Genomic DNA, 15,310 nt, shown 5'->3' on the forward strand with positions numbered 1-15,310 from the left:
ACAACAACACAAGTTGCAGCATGTTGCCGCTGATGCGCTCTCATTCTCCTGAATGCAGGTCCGACCGGTCTCTGTCTCTGTCTCTGTCACCACGCAACACACCGAAGACTGGGAGGCATACATTATTTATTACATAAAAACGTGTCTGCGTTTTCTTCAACGACCAGTTTTCTGAGAATCGTGTGGGTTTTTTGTTGTTGTGCTCAGACGTACACAGCACAAACTGGAGAGGAGTGCAACCACAACCCCACCCTCCGCTGCAGCCACTTCACATCATCACACATCTGGAGAGCAACACTGGAGGCTGAGCAAGCTCTTATCGTGTTTCTGTCTGTTATCGGACTGTGTTTCAACTTCATTCATAAATACAATTAAAATACAGAGAATATTTAAAAGTTCACTCAAACCACCAGAGCCCATCGAGGCTTTTATGAAAAGGCTCTGCCAACCCCGTTTCACTCGTGTCCTGGATCAGCAGGCTCTGAGGGCGCCCCCCTGTGGTGAAAGAAAGGAAGTGTCTATTGTGAACATTCTTCAGCAGAGGCGTGTGATGGGAGAGTACAGCAGTGTTTGGTACTATTTGGTCACCTACTATTCAAATACAGGGTTGGGTCTAAATGAAACAGAAAGCCAGACAACAAGCTGAAACATACAACAGAAGGACCACGGATGCACCATGGGTAATAGATTTACATAGGTTAAATAATCCACTGTCTACAACAAAGCGATGAGTTGGTGTGTGTGTGTATATATATATATATATATTTTTTTTCACCCAATGTCTCCAGATTTATAATAAATTATGTTTTACAGTTATTCATGTGACATTTAGAGAAACTGCTTCATGCTATACCATTGTGTAAAAAGCCATTCTTGTAGGTGGAGGCATGAATCTCTCCACTCCAGGCATCGATAGATAGATAGATAGATAGATAGATAGATAGATAGATAGATAGATAGATAGATAGATAGATAGATAGATAGATAGATAGATAGATAGATAGATAGATAGATAGATAGATAGATAGATAGATAGATAGATAGATAGATAGATAGATAGATAGATAGATAGATAGATAGATAGATAGATAGATAGATAGATAGATAGATAGATAGATAGAAGACAAATATCTACCCCAGTGCATGCTGGTCCTACACCTGCCGAATATAACCTGTAGTGCCCATAGTGTTACTCAACTCACAAAACAAGCCCACACTCAATAAAATAATACAAAACCAAAACTAAAATAAGCAAATAATATTGCTAAACAAATAACTAACACTATAAAAGAAAATATTGAAAGTCAAAATCATAAATATTAAAGAAAAGCCAACAAACTAATAAATAGCGCCTACAAATTTAACTCTGCACAATACATGTAAATAAATGTTTGTTTCACAGAGAGGAGGGAGACATATTTTATAAACTTCAATCAAATAAATATTCTTTTTAATTGTTGTGTATTGGAAGAATATATTATATCTGACACACAAAATCCCTTTGAGATAAAAAAAAAAAAAAAAAGTTGATATATCAGTGAGGTGTCATTTATTTAACAGTCGGTGAGTTTTCAGTTTTCCTTTTAATGAACTGATGAAAGTTGCTGTTTAAGAATCAGTGGTTTCCTCGCGGATCTGTCCTGCTACTACATTACTTGTGTTTATGGGATATATACATGTTCTAGGTTCAGTATTAGTTCATGAATTCATGTTGTATGCCGATGATGTAGTCAGCTGTTGAATATGCAGGCTTGGACTGCTTGGACCCCCATAAATACTCCCATGGATCCCTGTATAACGCACTGTGTATCTGCAGCATCTACTGACCCTGAGTACGGTGGTGGGGGGGCATCATGCTGCCCGCTGCGAGTCAGAGCCTCGTTGTAGCTGGGGAGACCTGGAGGGACGATCCCAGCCAAGGGCATCGTCTCTGGGGCAGGACGCCCATCTGCTGCCATCCTCACCGGAGCTCTGACGGAGTACAACAACAACATACATCAGAGTCAGAGGTCCAGGTGATGTAGTTACTGTACAGGTGACAGTTACTGTACAGATACTGTAGTTACTGTACAGGTGATGTAGTTACAGTAGTTACTGTACAGATACTGTACAGGTGATGTAGTTACTGTACAGGTATTGTAGTTGAGAGTCTACCGTTAATTCATTCTTAGAGAATATGGATTTATAAAATTAATTTCATGTGAATGTGCCTCGCTGGGAAAGTGAGATTTTGCTGGACAGAAGTTCGGGTGTCTCCCTGAATCCATGAGATATATAATTACCGGAGGACCATGAACGTCCATCACAAGTGTCCAGCAGTGTTAAACTGTTTATGGTTTGATCTAACGTGCTGGATAAACCAAAGTCATCATTTGTTTCACATCTCCAGGTTCTGAATGTAAGCAGAGTTTCTCTATAAAAGTTCAATATCAGAGTAAACGTACTGTGCTGACCTGCGTCCTCCTTTATTCTTGGCTTTATAGCAGTAGATTCCCAGCACAGTGGCAATGACAGCAGTCACCAGCACGGCCAGGACCCCCGCCACCAGCCCCGCCACGTCCACTCGGGGCGAAGACGCTTTAACAAACACGCAGCATTAACAAGCAGAGCTTCATTCCTTCAACAGGTGTCACAGCAGTCAGTCAGCTGGTCGGGAACCAACACGCTGACATCACGTCAACACAGTCTGTGGATGTTTAATTCATCTTAAATCCTTGAAATTAAACATCTTGCATACTGCCCCTTTTAAATCACACCTGTCCTCTGATGGTCCCATCATCGTTTGTCATCAGTGACACCTTCAGGACAGGTGTGTAATTGCACCACATTTCTACTATTTCAGGGCTCCACAGCTAGAAATAATGAGTGTCTGTTTAGCAGCATGTGATCATGTCGTCTGGTCACACTTCATCATATTCATTTAATCACATGAAATCAGCGAGTTTACCTTCAACAAAGCAGATAGAATAAACAAAATAGTAGCAATATGGGTATCATAATAATTATCATGTTATTGATAATATATGCATATGTTCAATCAGTATGGAAACACACCATTGTGCTGAATTAACCTAATTAACACCCTTCAGACTGTGATAATAATAATATTCATCTTTAAAGTATTACCTTGATTGTTGACATATTTGTTCCAAAATGCATCCTGTAAAAAGAAAGCAGAAGAAGATTTTAATGACTCTCCAAGATTCTCCACATAAATGAGTGACCAGTGCGAGAGTCACTGCCGGCAGCTTCACCGTCTGACTGGCGTCTTCAAAATACTCTCGGGCCTCCTCGTAGCTGCACTGCTCCTCGTTACACTCCCTCTCCAGATTGTCCTTCACCACCAGCTCGAAGTCCCAGCTGTTGTAGAGCAGAGAGCGGGACAGGAAGGACGCCGCCGCCTGCTCGTCCACCAGCACGCCGTCTCCTGTAGAGAAGGCGCCTCATAATTTAAAAAAAAAAAGTACAGAAAAGGACGACAACAATACTGTGAAATACTGCTAAATACAATCTGTCTATATACTTGTCTTTTTAAAAGTATGACACGTACAAGAGAAACTATTGGGTTTGAGACTGAGCGCACACAAAGCAGAGGGAATTATTTTAGAGCTTATGAACTTATTCAATTTGTTGCGTATATCATCTCCGAGGTTAAAAAAATGTTGGGACACGTACTAAAATTAGACAGAAATAAAGAAAAGAAATGGTCATTCAGTGGCTCAGAGGACTAAAGTGAAAGTAAGATGAAGTAAAAGACTCCTAAAGTGGAAATTAATGTGACAGGTGAACTTCATCCAGACAGTAAAAAGAATAAGTGAACATGGATGTAACCTAAAGTATTTTGTTTTTAACTTAAAGTGTTTCACATCATGAGGCGTGGTTTTACCTGCTGGACGTCTGTAGGCAACGGAGCAGTCGGCCACCTGCAGCACGGACAGCACTGGGATCCACACCAACCACAGGGCTGCCACGGAGGTGACAAACTGCAAACCAACCATGAGAAGGAAACCACAATTCAGTACGTCGTCACGGAGGCACTGAGGACACTGAAGGTTGAAGGCTCCGACACTCACCTGTCCAACACTGGTTTCCCACCTGGCTGCAGTCTGAGCCATCTGTGGAAGCTTTTCTGGATTTGGACTCTTCTAGATTCTCACAAACACATAGGCACCAACATTACTTTCAAACACAACTTCCTCTTCCTGACGTTTGGGGTTGAAGCTGTCGGGACAACAAAGTGCTGGAGCTGGTTTCTCTTGAGAAGCGTCACATCCCAAACCTGTTGGACAGCATAGCAGCAGGGGGGAGGAAACCTCCACTTACCTGTCTGCCTGTCTGTGTTTACTCACTCCAGGCTGGCTGTTTGTTTCATCACTGGAGAGACACACAGACACAGGAGCAGTTTATCTGGTTCAGACTGCTCTGTTAAACCAACAGTTCATTTGTTTAAATGGAGCTTGCAGTTTGGAAAGATGTATGAAGTTCGAGAAATTATTCTGTTCAGAGGATTTATGAGAAAAATTTGAGTGGATATTTGCTGTAAAAACCTGAAAAATGGAAAGAATTTAAATTGAAAAACAAAACACATCTACTTTGAGTAACTGACTTTAAAAGTAATCTTTACTTTCTTGAAAGACATTAATTTAATAACATGAAAAAAGATCATCATCCAGCATTAAAGAACTCACCGACAGGTAAAGTGTCAGAGGCCCAAAGTCTGCACATTCATCATCTCTCTGTTGTTTTTACATTAAAAACAGATTATTATGACCTTCTTTTGCAGCTGTCTTGTGATGTGACTTATTTTGTTTGCTTTTCTGTTTATATGGTGCATTTTTTCTAAATAATGTTTAATTGAATTGGTGTACAATCTCTGTCTTACTGTGCTGCGAGCTGATAAATCACATTGTATTGATAAATGCTCCCACTGGACCTCTTCAACAATCATCACCTGCTGTCTTAGTTTGACAGCTGATTGAGGAGGAGGTGTTCTGATCAACCACTCAGCTCAGCGAACCTTTCGAGAGGACCAATCGGCGACCAGGGGGTAGGGGGCTAAGTGCATGACACTGAAGTGAATCCAACAATGTGGGCGGAGCTTCAGTGCACAACATACTCAAATGCTGATTGGTTGAAAGCTGCTCCAGTAGTTTCTAATTGAACTCGAGTTTAGGTCCAGTAGGGTGCAACGACTGGAAACAACCCTCCGTGGAACATGGCCACGCCCATTCATGGCAACACCAGGGCGAGTGAAGTCTTCACTGTTCAGAGTTTAACTCTGCAAGAAACATGTGTACACTGGTTCATAGGCTAATATTAAACATGACAAAATCCAGAGTCATACAGGAAACAAAAGAAGTTCAGATTAATGTTTTAATGATGTATAAAAGAGATTTGATTTCAACATAAAACTGATCATGTGTGTTGTAGGTTGGAACGTACATGTAAATATCAAAGATTTAAAAAGAAAGAAGTGAAACAAGTGTTTAAACCAACACATATGAAATTGAACATTTGAGTAAAGTATTGACAGTTCTTTATTATTATTTTTCAAGTGAACTTAAAAAATCATCGAGTAAATCTTAACTTGAAATAAAAATTTGAGAAGAAAGTGCCTGAAGATGACTCATGTCTGTTGTTTTTTTTATTATGATTGTCTAATTTCTAATAAAAGTACACACATTGTTTCTATAATATCTCTTTATAATGGAGATAATACAGAAATCCATCATTCCATCCACTGCAGGACAAAATAATTTGAACTGTTGTCAAGAACTTTCTACCCCTCATCACTGTTTTAATTAGTGAACTGAGCTGGCTCAGTTGTCATGGAGATGGCTGAGTTGTCAACATGTGACCTTAGTAAGTTTTATCTTATATAGGAAACCTCCTAGAAAATCATTTATAAAACACACAGTTCTTCACTGAGTGTGTGTGTTCGGCGTGTGTGTGTGTGTGTGTGTGTGTGTGTGTGTGTGTGTGTGTGTGTGTGTGTGTGTGTGTGTGTGTGTGTGTGTGTGTGTGTGTGTGTGTGTGTGTGTGTGTGTGTGTGTGTGTGTGTGTCTGCATAAAAGCTAAAAATCAGTGTACGGCAAAAAATAATCATATTTATAAAAACCAACCACACACGTGTGACTGCATGCCATTACACCATTACATCATTACATCACATACGTTAGCATTGTTGGGTCACATGAGGACAACTGAACCGTCTCCATGCCCGAGTCTGTCCGTCCACTGATGAAGACCGTGATGGAGCAGCTGCTGAGTGAACGTTGTTGAAGTACTGCAGTAGCCTGTGTATAGGGTTGAGAAGGAATCAGCTTCTATTACAGCCAGCTGCACTCGTGAAAAACATTGTGACACATTATTCCTCCTTCCTGTAAATGGAGCATGTTGACGGTTGGAGAAAAACCGTATGAGAACGCAGTCAACCACAAGTTAACACAACGATCCTCCATAGAGTGTTTGAGTCAACACAACATGGTCAACATTGACACGTGAAAACACACAGACAGGTTCATTGCACTGCCAGGTTGATCTTCATGTAATCTAACATTCATTTAAATTAGCCTCTTTATCGTCCGCATAGTGTGGGCGAAGCACGGCTGAAGCTCCAGGAGGACCCGGACTGAAACAGCCTGCATCAGGACCAGAAGCTCCAGGAGGACCCAGACTGGAACAGTCTGCATCACGAGGAGGAGCTCCAGGAGGACCCGGACTGAAACAGTCTGCATCAGGACCAGAAGCTCCAGGAGGACCCAGACTGAGGTCCAGGAGGACCCGGACTGTAACAGTCTGCATCAGGACCAGGAGCTCCAGGAGGACCCGGACTGAAACAGTCTGCATTAGGAAGAGGAGCTCCAGGAGGACCCGGACTGAAACAGTCTGCATCAGCAGGAGGAGCTCCAGGAGGACCCAGACTGAAACAGTCTGCATCAGCAGGAGGAGCTCCAGGAGGACCCGGACTGAAACAGTCTGCATCAGCAGGAGGAGCTCCAGGAGGACCCAGACTGTAACAGTTTGCATCACGAGGAGGAGCTCCAGGAGGACCCAGACATCAGGAGGCGGAACAATCTCATCAGGTTTGAACTGACATGTTATTTATAAATGTTTCCAATATTCTGTTTAATTATGGCTACAAAAGTGTAAAGATGGAGGAGAAGCGACAAACACAAAGCCAGCAGCTGGAAACAATAACCACAGCTGGAACTGCTGCTGTTTCCTCTGGTTGATTTAATAATGTGGCTGCGAGGCTCTGCTGCCCCCTGCAGAAAGGCAGGGAGCACGACAGCAGGTACCGTCAAGTCTTTGGGCATTTCATGAGCAAGTAGAAAATGCTGCATGTATGTATGTACCTGACATGCTCATTGTTGAACACTGAAGACATTTAGATAAATGGTGGCTGTGATGCTCAGACTGCTCCCCCTTTACATCCTCTCATTCAAATCAAAGGTCTCACTGATTACAAGTTGGTTGTCGCAAAAGTGCAAATAAAACTATCTGGAAAGAAAATGATGCACGTTATTTATCTCTTACACGCGAGCGCACACACACACCTTTTTGGACAAGCTGCAGAGGGATGTTCTTTGGTGTCCATAGTAACAGTGCTCAGAGGATGACACAGGAACAGCCAGCACTCTTCTGTTTGCCTGTGTGATGGGCTTGAGGAGGAGGACTCTCCATCTCCTGAAACCGTCTGTGAATGAAGACGAGGAGAAACACGAAGAGGGGAGATGAGTCTCCGTGAGCCGTCCTACACGTGACAAGCGGTCATTTCATCCACTGATTACTGCAGGTTTGAAAGACATGAACACAAAAAAGAATGGAAGAAAAATTGTTGGCCGTGAGATACGAGCACTGATTGACTGTCTCAGGTTGTGCTTTGATTTGTTCTCTACTGGGGGGAGCGTTAACATACTGTATCTCCGTGAGTCGGATGAAGCGCGAAATGATCAAAATAAATATATTTTTGTGTCGTCAGTATTATTTAATATATTCAACAACACCCGGAAATTTGTGCATTGCAATCGAAAATCACGTTTGTAAGTCGAGCTATATGAGCTGAGAATTATTTGCGTTGTGAAGAAATTTGCTCTGATGGTTTTTCGATAGTTTTGGTCACAGAAGTACGAATTTCGCTGATGAAACGAGACATTTGCTTTGCTCGTCAATCGTGTGGCAGCCTCACTCATTTAAATGGAGCCATTCCATCAAGCCGCAGTGGGAGGGGCTTAGAGGTCAAGCAGCACAACGAGATGTCACCTCTGAAGATTACTGGACCGGCCAGTCAAATACTGTATATGCATGCACACATTCCTGGTGTGTTACTTTGTCACATGAAAGCTGCAGTAAAAAGAGTTCCAATCACACGTGAGAAGCCTTAAAACACTAATTTAAACTTCCTGGATCGTATCTCATTGTCTACAACACGACACCAGTGACGTCTGAATCCCATCGACAGGAGTTTTCTGCTTCTGGTGGGACAAAAACAGCTAAAACAGATGAGGAAAATAAAAAGATGAAAACAGATAGAGGATGACGACGTGTGCAAGAACCTAAAGCACAGTTTGATACACCGAACATCTCTTTAACTACCGTACGTCGTCCCCAGAAGGACAGGAAACTGAACTTCAAGTCAGATTAAATGAGGACTGTACCTGATGATGTGCACCAGCTCCAGGAAGGATTCGTCCACATTGTGGCGGTTCTTGGCTGAAGCCTCCATGTAGTGAATCCGGTTCTCTGTGGCGAAGGCCTGAGCATCATCCCTGGAGATCTAACGCACGTAAAACAGCATCAAGCTCTGCCTCCAGGAAGATCAGAGTCCTCCTTTAACCTTCGGGGTTCACGACATCACGTTTACATATGATGGAAATATGCTGCTTATGTTCGTTTGTGTTGACTGTGATTTGTTGATGTCCATCTGATCATGTTAGTCTGTGTAATAACTGAGTTCATGCCGAACCACAAACCCAGTTTCACACATTCACTGACACCTCCCGTCTTCACACGAGTACATCTACCTCCACCTTATTCCGGGAACATCCCAGAGGTGATGGAGGTGTTACCTAGACAACCACTGATGCCATTCCTAGAGAACATCTACCTCCACTTTATTCCAGGAACATCCCAGTAGTGATGGAGGTGTTACCTAGACCAGCACTGGTGATGTTCCTAGGGTACATCTACCTCCACTTTATCCCAGGAACATCCAAGTAGTGATGGAGGTGATGGAGCTGATGGAGGTGTTACTTACCGCTCTCTGCTGCTCCAGGTCCGCCTTGTTTCCCACCAGCACCATGGGGTAGTCGTCCCGGTCCTTCACTCTCAGGATCTGGGTGTGAAATTTCTGGACCTCATGGTAGCTGTTGGATGGATGAAAGCATGATGAGATTCACATTTCCGATAAACACTGTATTATGTACAGGATATAAACACAATGATGACCAATCAGCTCCTGCCAGCCTTTAAAAGGGTGCAGAGACGGTTTGATGACCATCATGTGTAAGATGATGGCTTGTGGCTCCAATATTTGAATGCATCGTGTCTGTGAATGTTTACAGAGTGTAAATGCGGTCAGAAAAACTGTGTTTAAACTTAATGACTACAAAAACAAAAACAAAACCTGGTACTGATTGCATACACAAAAATCACCCTACAATAATTATATTTTTCATATTTAAATGTAGGGTTTTTGATCTTTATATATGTATGTGTATATATACATATATATATCTTTGTATATATATATTTATATAGTCCCAAAGTACAAGCTCAATACAAATAAAGTGAACAGACCGGAAACATTCATGGACCCAAAATTAATTTTTAAAAAAACAACAAGACTCCCACTAATGAGAGGAGGACTCACTTTAGTGAATTTAGTTGAATTAATCAAACTTTTTCTTTTAATTTCGACAAAAATAATAAACGTTCATGAAATGAACGAGAGTTGTAATCATTCAACATTTTAGTGAAACTTACCAGTGGACTGACCACATCTCATTAATCCTGTGGGGTTTATAATGGGTCATATTTTTACATTTTGCCAAAGTACTAATTACTTTTCGGACAGCTTCAATCAACACTGAACTGTATCAAGGTAGAAGAGACGCAGTCATCGGCACCTAGACTGTCTCTTATCATAACACAACAACAGGAAGTTCCACAGAATTCACACATGGTTGTGTTTGCAGTGTGTGTGTGTGTGTGTGTGACATGGGTGCATTATATGTGGTGCATGATATTCACTTCACACTCTGCAGCTGTTGAATGACAGCTGGACAGAGAAGAGACACCGGTCTCACCATCAGTTCCTCTTTAGAAGAAACAACATGGCATAACATGGTTCTGTTGACACACCATTCAGCATACACACATACACACACATACACAGACACACACACACACACACAGACACAGACACAGAAAAAACAACAGACAGACAGACACACACACACACACACACACACACACACACACACACACACACACACACACACACACACACACACACACACACATTACCTGCTGCGGTCATTGAGAGCGAACACCAGTAAGAATCCTTCTCCTGATCGCATGTACTGCTCCCTCATCGCTCCAAACTCCTCCTGACCTGCTGTATCCAAGACTGACAGACACACACACACACACACACACACACACACACACACACACACACACACACACACACACACACACACACACACACACACACACACACACACACACACACACACAGGGACAGAGAATATTAGACTCTGGCTTCATTAAAACAACACTTTGCAAACAATAGTAGATACCTGTTTGTTTTTTTAAAAGCTTTTGATTCGCTAAGACAAATCTACTGGTATAAAAATGTAATATTTCTTGTTGGTGTGTGTAATCTCCAGATACTGTTTACATATCGGACACAAGAAGCATGAGACACCCAAACTGGAGCTGAGGAAGCCCACATTCCTGTGAGGACTAACAGAAGTAGTGACATATATATATATATATATATATATATAGCCACCAGTAGAGTATATCATATATGTATGATATATGATATATAATATTTGATATTCTGGGACCACAATGGGAACATCCCCTTCAGACAGGGCTTCTCTACTGGTGGCTGGTTGACATGGTCTCCTATGTGTACATGAAAAAAAAAAACTCAAACTAAAACAGCTGAGGGGCAACATAAAGTCAAGCTTTTACTTTGAAGTCTACAGAATTTCTGAAGCTGCACTTTTATTTTGAAGGACAAATGAGACATGTGCATGTAGTCGCTGTTTACTACCAGTGTTGTCGTGACAGTAATGTCCCAAACTAATGTCGTCATCTGTAGTTAGTTCTCATTGGAGCATTTGTAAACCTGCTCAAACACACCCTTCAAACACACATGCACGCACACACACACACACACACACACACACACACACACACACACACACACACACACACACACACACACACACACACATAGTATGACTCCTGAACATGTCCCGTGTGGTGCAGCTTACTGTCCAGCCGGACCTCCTTCCCTCCAACAGTGCAGATCTTGGTGTAGGAGTCTTCGATGGTGGGGTCGTAGTCGGACACAAAGTAGGACTGTGGGACACACACACACACACACACACACACACACACACACACACACACACACACACACACACACACACACACACACACACACGCACACACAGCAGGAGACGGCAGGTAGATCAGTACAGCAGCTTGTCTTACACATTTCACAACAAATGTCTGGTTCCATCTTTAAGGTCTGATGCGGAACATCTGTTTGATCCTGATGCTGAAATATAAAATAATCTGTGGAGTCAGCAGAGCAGCACATTGCTAACAGTCCAGTAAAATCAATAACAGGTTGGTGTCCTTTGTTCTATGTATCATTGGCTGGTGTGACGCTTTGCTTTCACAAACCTTACGTCAATATTAACTTATGTAAATATGGCCCACCCCCTCAGACATGATCATGCAGTGAATGTCTGAAGCACCAGCTGCAAGGTTCAACACATCCAGTGCCGGTTCCAGCTGTTGTCCTTTAATGGACCGTCCCGTTCCAGCTGTTGTCCTTTAATGGACCATCCTGGTTTCAGTTGTTGTCCTTTAATGGACCGTCCTGGTTTCAGCTGTTGTCCCTTAACAGAACATCCCGTTTCCCGCTCTTGTCCTTGAACGGAACGTCCCGCTTTCCAGCTGTTGTCTTTTAACGGACCGTCCCGCTTACGGCTGTTGTCCTTTAACGGACCGTCCCGCTTCCAGCTGTTGTCCTTTAACGGAACATCCCGCTTCCAGCTGTTGTCCTTTAACGGGCCGTCCCGCTTCAGCTGTTGTCCTTTAGCGGACTGTCCTGCAACGGACCGTCCCGCTTCTAGCTGTTGTCCTTTAACGGACCAACCTGCTTCCAGCTGTTGTTCTTTAATGGACCGTCCTGCTTCCAGCTGTTGTCCTTTAGTGGACTGTCCTGCAACGGACCGTCCCGCTTCTCGCTGTTGTCCTTTAACTGACCAACCTACTTCCAGCTGTTGTTCTTTAATGGACCGTCCTGCTTCCAGCTGTTGTCCTTTAGTGGACTGTCCTGCAACATCCCGACCAACCTACTTCCAGCTGTTGTTCTTTGATGGACCGTCCTGCTTCCAGCTGTTGTCCTTTAGCGGACTGTCCTGCAACGGACCGTCCCGCTTCTAGCTGTTGTCCTTTAACTGACCAACCTGCTTCCAGCTGTTGTTCTTTAATGGACCGTCCTGCTTCCAGCTGTTGTCCTTTAGTGGACTGTCCTGCAACGGACCGTCCCGCTTCTCGCTGTTGTCCTTTAACTGACCAACCTACTTCCAGCTGTTGTTCTTTAATGGACCGTCCTGCTTCCAGCTGTTGTCCTTTAGTGGACTGTCCTGCAACGGACCGTCCCGCTTCTCGCTGTTGTCCTTTAACTGACCAACCTACTTCCAGCTGTTGTTCTTTGATGGACCGTCCTGCTTCCAGCTGTTGTCCTTTAGCGGACTGTCCTGCAACGGACCATCCCGCTTCTAGCTGTTGTCCTTTAACGGACCGTCCCGCTTCTAGCTGTTGTCCTTTAACGGACCGTCCCGCTTCTAGCTGTTGTCCTTTAACGGACCGTCCCGCTTCTAGCTGTTGTCCTTTAACGGACCGACCCGCTTCCAGCTGTTGTTGCTGGAAACATCCGACCAATGAAGCGTGTGTGTTCATGCAAATGTAGAAGTGCACCAGAGATCCTGTTGGTACTTCACCTGTCCACCAGGTGAGTGTGAGACGTGTCAGGCATTCACACACGTCAACAGAAGAACTCTGTCCTCCGGACTGTGTCCTCACCTCCTCCGATTACTGCAGCTTAAAGTCGGTTTGTTGATGAGTCATGGACTATAATAATGTACCAATGTAGGATTTACTATAACTCCCACACTGACATGTTACCACCATGCTATCATGTTATTACATGTAGGGCTGGAGGCATTAACAAAATAAAAGCTCACTGTGACAGAGAACCTACTGTGTACGGTGGCCCTGAGGGTCTGGCGCAAAAATATTTCAGAAATTATTTCACTAACACATTTTTGCGGATTGACCCTCAGGGCCACCGTAGCATGGAGATGGTAGTTTGTTAAAGTGTTTCAGGCCCGCAGCGGTCAGGTGATCTGTCTTAAAGGGTTTATAAGTTGTAATAACGGCTTCATAAATCACTGCTTGACGCTGACGTCACAGTTTACTGCTCGTCATCACTTCCACCTCCGAGAAGAGCTGCTGACAATCTGGACCAATTATTAATATAATTATAATTAATTGTGTAATTTATATACAATTAAAGACTTCGTGGTTCAGGAGGTCACTTATTGTTCCAACTCAAAATAAGACTTCGTCCATTTGTGATCGATAACTAAAACCTCACCTGACAATGTTTGCATTATTATTAGAAGTTAATATCTGATCTATGAAGCAGCATTAGTTGTGAATTATTAACTCGTGTTTACTTATAAACCCTTTATAACAACACTGACCACATGATAAAGTCCAATAGTCTCCCCACTGTGCCCCGGAGGACTGTGTCCTACAGACATGTCCCCGGTCCGTGTCCCCTCGGGTTGGACGGTACCTGGATGAACTGGATGGTCAGCGCGCTCTTGCCCACCCCTCCTCCTCCGACCACCACCAGCTTCAGTCTCTCCTCTTCTCCACTCATCCTGCTGTCCGGCCGGTTCTGTCCCACTTCAGAGTCCTTCAGTCCCGCAGCGTCTCCGACCGGAACCGAGACTCGATCCAAAGAGAAAAGTCTTGTTCTGGTTGCTCACACGTTTTTTTTTTTTTAGTTTTTTGTTTTTTTTTACCGGAAACTTACTGGATGAAGCTCATGTTGTTCTTCATGTCCTCCGAACATCTGACCCAACAGAACCGACTTTCTCCTGTTTCTGACTGCTTTTCTCTTCTTTTCTTTTCTGCTGCTGTCTCCGAACTCTTCTTCCTCTTTTCTCTCAACTAAAACTACAGCAGCTCCTTTCACTTCTGTTCACACGTGTGTCGGAAGTTCTGGATTCACTCCGACCGGACAAACGGAACCTTTCACAGCTTTCTACTCATTAAACCTGAAAAGTACCGGAACACATTCCGATTTCTGTCAATGTCCTTATTTGGTCATGTGAAGTATCAGTGACATCATTCCAACCTACTGACCTACAGGAAGTCGGAACTACCTGTTAGAAAGGAACTTGTGAACAATAACACGGAAGATTATATGTGTAAAAGGAACAACATTTTCTTCATATAAAAACAACTTTAACATTAAAGTTGATCTAAAGGAGGACATTTGAACATGATCTGGAGTCCCTCTGGAAGACCACGCCCCGGTGTTTGAACCACGTGACTGAAGGAACACGCTGCTCACATCTGGACACTCCCCGGGAACATCCATCTCATTTATCACTTCCTGTTCACGTGACTCTCTACACTGACGCAACCCGCCTAAACATCGAACGCTACGATTGGCCAGCGAACACGCACGCACGAGCCAATAGGAAGCCAATGAAAGAGCGGTGATTTTGACGGAAGTAAAATGAAGCGTCCACCTCAGCAGTGATAAAAATGAATAAATAAATACAAATAAAAAAATTAAAAGATACAAAATTAAAACCTCAGCAGTGATAAAAAAAAAAAAAAAAAAAAAAAAAAAATAGAAATAGAAAATAAAACAGCAGTAGTGGTCCTCCAACCGGAGAAGAAACCAAAACAAAGCAGCTTTCAACACAACTGCATTATCCGCCATGTTTTCATTGGTAAAAACCAGCTGGTC

The 15,310-nt window shown here is 43.1% G+C and overlaps 2 protein-coding genes across 3 annotated transcripts; both read right to left on the reverse strand.

Moving 5' to 3' along the window:
* Window positions 1-115: 115 nt before the first annotated feature.
* prrg2 (proline rich Gla (G-carboxyglutamic acid) 2) lies at window positions 116-4,477 on the reverse strand. 2 transcript variants are annotated; one of them, XM_069710210.1, is made up of 7 exons: window positions 4,074-4,477; window positions 3,887-3,983; window positions 3,255-3,427; window positions 3,127-3,160; window positions 2,445-2,577; window positions 1,828-1,971; window positions 116-495 (listed from the first exon to the last, which is right to left on the reverse strand). In XM_069710210.1, exons 1-7 carry the CDS (start codon window positions 4,113-4,115, stop codon window positions 456-458), a joined length of 663 nt encoding a protein of 220 aa, XP_069566311.1. In that variant the 5' UTR covers window positions 4,116-4,477; the 3' UTR covers window positions 116-455. The 2 variants fall into 2 exon arrangements, with proteins under 2 accessions (XP_069566311.1, XP_069566312.1); XM_069710211.1 differs by having other exon boundaries at window positions 2,454-2,577; window positions 4,074-4,476.
* A 1,515-nt stretch (window positions 4,478-5,992) lies between these two features.
* rras (RAS related) lies at window positions 5,993-14,326 on the reverse strand. The gene is made up of 7 exons (XM_069710231.1): window positions 14,120-14,326; window positions 11,514-11,601; window positions 10,531-10,633; window positions 9,260-9,368; window positions 8,661-8,779; window positions 7,560-7,699; window positions 5,993-6,296 (listed from the first exon to the last, which is right to left on the reverse strand). The coding sequence occupies exons 1-6, from the start codon at window positions 14,204-14,206 to the stop codon at window positions 7,612-7,614; spliced, it is 594 nt and encodes a 197-aa protein (XP_069566332.1). The 5' UTR covers window positions 14,207-14,326; the 3' UTR covers window positions 5,993-6,296; window positions 7,560-7,611.
* Window positions 14,327-15,310: the final 984 nt, after the last annotated feature.

Source organism: Brachyistius frenatus, unplaced genomic scaffold (assembly GCF_029030835.1).
Source record: "Brachyistius frenatus isolate BFR_SWC_R1_liver_20210118 unplaced genomic scaffold, ASM2903083v1 Contig_90, whole genome shotgun sequence".
Classification (NCBI taxonomy): Eukaryota; Metazoa; Chordata; class Actinopteri; family Embiotocidae; genus Brachyistius; species Brachyistius frenatus.